This window comes from Acyrthosiphon pisum, unplaced genomic scaffold (assembly GCF_005508785.2).
Source record: "Acyrthosiphon pisum isolate AL4f unplaced genomic scaffold, pea_aphid_22Mar2018_4r6ur Scaffold_11176;HRSCAF=11792, whole genome shotgun sequence".
Lineage (NCBI taxonomy): Eukaryota > Metazoa > Arthropoda > Insecta > Hemiptera > Aphididae > Acyrthosiphon > Acyrthosiphon pisum.
The window spans coordinates 1-5,065 of record NW_021759529.1 but is presented as its reverse complement, the minus strand read 5'-3'; the positions used below and the strand labels follow the sequence as shown (position 1 = coordinate 5,065).

General features: G+C 30.2%; 1 protein-coding gene across 1 annotated transcript; it reads right to left on the bottom strand.

Moving 5' to 3' along the window:
• Positions 1-1,158: 1,158 nt before the first annotated feature.
• On the bottom strand, positions 1,159-5,059 carry LOC100167112 (the record flags this gene model as incomplete). Its single annotated transcript, XM_001951707.3, has 3 exons — positions 1,159-1,616; positions 3,930-4,037; positions 5,004-5,059. Coding segments are annotated over 3 exons (321 nt in total), but the record flags the coding sequence as incomplete, so codon positions are not given.
• Positions 5,060-5,065: the final 6 nt, after the last annotated feature.

The window sequence follows — 5,065 nt, the reverse complement described above, 5'->3', positions numbered from 1 at the left end:
ACCATAGGTATTTTTATGTTATTTCATTCTATTGCTGGAGAGTACATTTGAGTTATTACGATAAATAACGTATTATAACAGTTGTACAAAATTATAGCTAAATTATTCAGATCAATGACGAGCATGATATTATAGTACCAGCTGTCGGTTATTATCATGAAACCGTAAATCATTCCACGTTTTTTGTTGATCCTACAACGGGCGCACAAACACAAATGATCGAGTGTATATGGAGACATGTCAAAACTTAATATACGGAATTAAAACCCGAAAAGCAACAGATTTGTTAGCCGGACGATTAAAAGAAGAATGGTGGTGGTCCATTAATACGGAACACGAATTTTTAGAAGTTTTCTGATGTAAAAATAATAATATATAATGATGACGTGTAACAATATTATAATATACTTGACACCGGTGATCATATAAGTCATCACACATCAGCAATACATTAAGTATATTTTAGTTTGATACATTTTAATTATAAATTAGTTAATAAATTGTTATAAATCTTTATTGTTGTTAATTTGTAATTAATCAATAATCAGTAGGTAAACGTTTTTTGGCAGGTATGATTTTACGTTAGGTAGCATACTACACCAACGAAATAGCGGTAGGTAGCATATACTAAACGATAAGACTGGGCAAGTTAACGATTTTTTTTAACTTGTTAAGTTAAGTTATTTTAAAGTAATTAAGTTAAGTTAAGTTAAAAGTTAATCTTATTTTTTTTCGTTAACTCGTTAAGTTAAAAGGTAACTTTGAAAAAAAAGTAACTTAACTTAGTGTAAAGTTAAAACTTGCTAATTTGCAAAAATAAAAAATTCCAGTCATTTTATATGGTTAATTAGATAGTTTTTCTTTACGTCCAAGAAAATTACTGGGTAAATTAAAAATGATACATCAAAGTAAAAACACATTAAAAAATGTGCGTTATTCTTTGGACGAAAATTAACTTAATTTAGATATTTTTGAAATCAAATTAACTTGAAGTTAACACGTTAATCTTGAAAAAAAGTAACTTATTAAGTTAAAAGTTAATTTGAAAAAAAAGTAACGAGTTAATTAACTTAATTTTAATTTTTAACTCGTTAATGCCCAGCCTTGCTAAACGAGTACCTTTTATTTTATACCTCAGATCACAGACATAGTCATATACCCAATACAATAATTATTTATTTTTTGCACAAACGGTTAGTACACAGTATGGCCTAGAACTGCCATTTTTATAACAATTAGTGAATAAAATAAATAATAATTAATATCTATATGAATGACATCAATTTATTAAAGTTGAAGAAAAAACAAATGACATGATAATAGGTACCTATATACTATGAGATACGCGACGTCTGGATGCCGTACGGACGTGTATACTGTATAATACGAGTATATTAAACCTATTGTTTTTTATTTATATTTTCGACATAAATTGGGGAACGGGAAGAATTGAAAAACTTTATCGAAAGCGATTGGAAATCGGGGGAAATAGCACGGAAGCCGGAACGGGCGACGGAATTTCGTCTCTGGAGTGTGGAACAACAGTCGATTGATTGATAGGCGGCAAGCTTCCGGAGTCCTTTTCCCAGTCGAAGCCAGCAGCCAAGCTCTCGTTGCTGTAACGAACAGACAGCAATATTATAGCATAATATTATATTAATATAATATATTTTAATATTATGTTTTGCTGGTTCGAAATTTCATCATCGAAGGTTCACCAACTCGACCAATTATAAGTTCTATAATCAAGGTATGATCTCACAAGTCACAATTGTCTTACACGAATACATAATATTAATAAATTTATTTCGGCGCAACTGAACACAATAATAATATTGTTAGGAAAACGGTTTTGTCACTATCTGCGCGTGGTATACGAAAATAATAAAAATACAATTTTATATTATGTTAATATTTACGTGTGTATAAGAATACACATTAATATGTATTCTTATATAGGTACACACGCATTTTATACATATCATTAATAGTATGTATAAAATAAAAAAGGTATATACCGAGTGATTCACCTAACATGCTCATTCCCTTTTTCCCTTTAATAATCCATTTATTCGAATTGGAATTTTAAATAGGCAGGTACTTAAGGATCATATTTAAAAATAGGTAGGTACCGACTTAGATTTCTTATACCATTTAAGAAATGTTCAAATATCCTAGCGCAATTCGAACTTTTTTTTCAATTAAGATAACTATTTTCATTGTAAATTGCTAAGTAGATGATTTTTGTAAGATGTTGATGTATCTAAATAAAAATTCAAACGAGTACATATACAGGTATATTAGTTACTGACTTATTAAAATGTATGTACTTTAGGATAATAGCCGGTACTACCTATAGTATTGTTGCTTGTCTTAAAAAAATGTAAAATAAATTTAATCGGTAGTAGGTATCATACATATTAAACTAAGATATTTTTTACAAATTATAAAATGTTAATCTTCTTTAAGGCCATATTCGTATGAGAATGTTGGCAATCATGTAAGTAGTTTTATCTTTATTAATGGCTTTCTGAATAATGATATCGTAGATATATTGAACCAATTTCTGAGGTTCAGAGGTTGTCCGTCCAAGAAATTTGAGGTCTTCCAGGGTTCCACTTCCCAACTATTTTACCCTGAATTATTAATTGTTGTAGACTATATTTTTTTGTATGCCACAATGCCACATACGATATAACAGGTCCCAGATATTGAAGTTTTCGCGTTTTTATTGATTCATTACGTCAAAATATATAATAATATATAATTATACATTGATATTTGTTATGTGATCGCACTAACTAATTTTTAATATTGATCGGTATATCCACATTTCAAATGCATGGATTCAGTTGGTTGAAACTTTGGATAGAGTTCAAGTGTCTACTCTGAAAGAATTACGGTGAATATTATATCATAGAAACGAATCATTGCGATTCAGAGATTCATGATTAACTTATGGCTGCAGATAATATACATTTCTCATTTTCACAAAAGCTCTTGCCTTTTCCATACGACATCTTATTTCATGAGAATGACCCCATTTGTCTATCAATGATTGTCCGAGATCAGTAATTTATGTACTTTATCTAAGGGGGTATTAGTATATATGAGTTTTCGAGTATTTAAATTTAAACCAATTTTTCCCTAGCTGTTACTATACTTTGTTTAGTATTTTTTGTAGGTATTTTATGCTGCCAGCTATCAAAATAATGTCATCTGCATTCTGCGTATCTTAGCGGTTGTTAATAACCCTTTAATTTAAAACTTTGCCCTCCTCCGCATCATCTTCTGACATTATTTCTTTTGAATATAGATTGAAAAGCAACTTATCTGAAACTTCTCTCTGAATTCTAAAGTCATTAGAAAGTGTGTTGTTTTCTAATATTAGCTTGTTGATGTTAATAAAATTCGTTATGTGTTGTATGTATTTTCTATCTATTTTCCAATCATACCAATTTTTTTGTAAAACCTCGGGGTATTTCATGTCTCACCTTGTAAAATGCTTTTTTGAAATCAATGAAGCACAAATATACTTTTTTGGTTGATGTCTCGGCCCCGTTGATCAAGTATTTGTATAGGTAGGTACTAAATAAAGCTTCTCTAGTCCCAATTTCATTACGGAATCAGAATTGTTCTTGACTCATATATTTTTCCACTCTATTGTAAATGTTAATACTCGTATATTAATATAATTTTATCATATCATGGACTTATGATTAATATCCTTAACTGATAGAATGCACAAAATTAAATAGCTCAAAACTACTTGTTCAAATTTTGATATAATATATTGACAGTTTCCAAAAATGTTGCATATACAATTTTTTGGGAAAAGGGTGGGTATGATTTTGAAAAAGAGAAGTTGGTATCGCTAGAAAATATTTGATTAAATGGTATTAATCACTCTGTATATTGCCTATAGGTACCTCGAGGTCGTGCATAATCTTGATTCCGGCGTAATCGGCTGAACGCGACTTTCAGCGGTATACGTCCGATTTTTTTCTGGTTGGTCGTCGATGGTTGCTTTCTCGAAACTGCAATTTATAGCACATATTAATAGGGTACTTATACCTATAATTTATTATTGTTTATGTTATAATTGTGCACTAAGTTTCGGCAACTATTTAGGTAGTCATGATAGGTAAATAGGTAAGTATAAGCGAGTACAATGCTGAAGCGACTGAACTATAGGATTAGACATTAATGATTAAACTGTATATACTACAGCAGCATATTATAAAGTTAAACAAAATATATTATACAACTGGAGGGACTGTGAGTATTTAATCAGGAGGATTAAGATATGCAGGTGAGTGCGCGGGAGTACCCCATTCTTAAATTAAGCGTTTGCATTCATTATTCTGATAAGTTTAAACTTTTTAGAAAATATTTTTACATAAATGCATATCATTGAAAAATAACGTTTAAAAAAAATTTTATTTTTAAAATTTTTAATCATTATAATTTTAAAGTTTTTTCTATACATTTTGTAACGACAGCGTACACATTTTCACAAACGAAGCCGGATTATTCAGTTAGTGTTATGTAAAAATATAATGAGGATATTACTTATACACATTTATTTCTAAATATACTTTTAGTAAAAAAAATCACGATACTTATTTTTTACAAAAATTAACTTCGTATGACTATTATATATACTTTTTTTTTAATAAGATACCTTTTTAATTGACTGCTGAATAACGGGGGGCTATACTTTGTCCAGTAAGAGAACTCGCCGATTCTGCGAATACCCCCGCGTCACGTTGCTATAGAAACTGATTCCTCCATGGCAGGGTGTCGCGCGCAGGGGATGCGCAGAAAAATGGATTTTTCCGTGGCGTTTTCTTTCGCTGGACAAAGTATAGGTGAGACGCAGTCAAAGTCCGCCAATATGGCTATTAATAACATTGATTTTCAATACGGGTTATAGCTATATAGTATATATTTTAAATTGTTGTTTAGGTTCGAATTTATCAATAACAATAGTGTATAGGTACCTCTTGTCGATTGACTGCATGGTAGACGTCAGTGGTAAAGCGTTTACGTCCGTATTGTACGA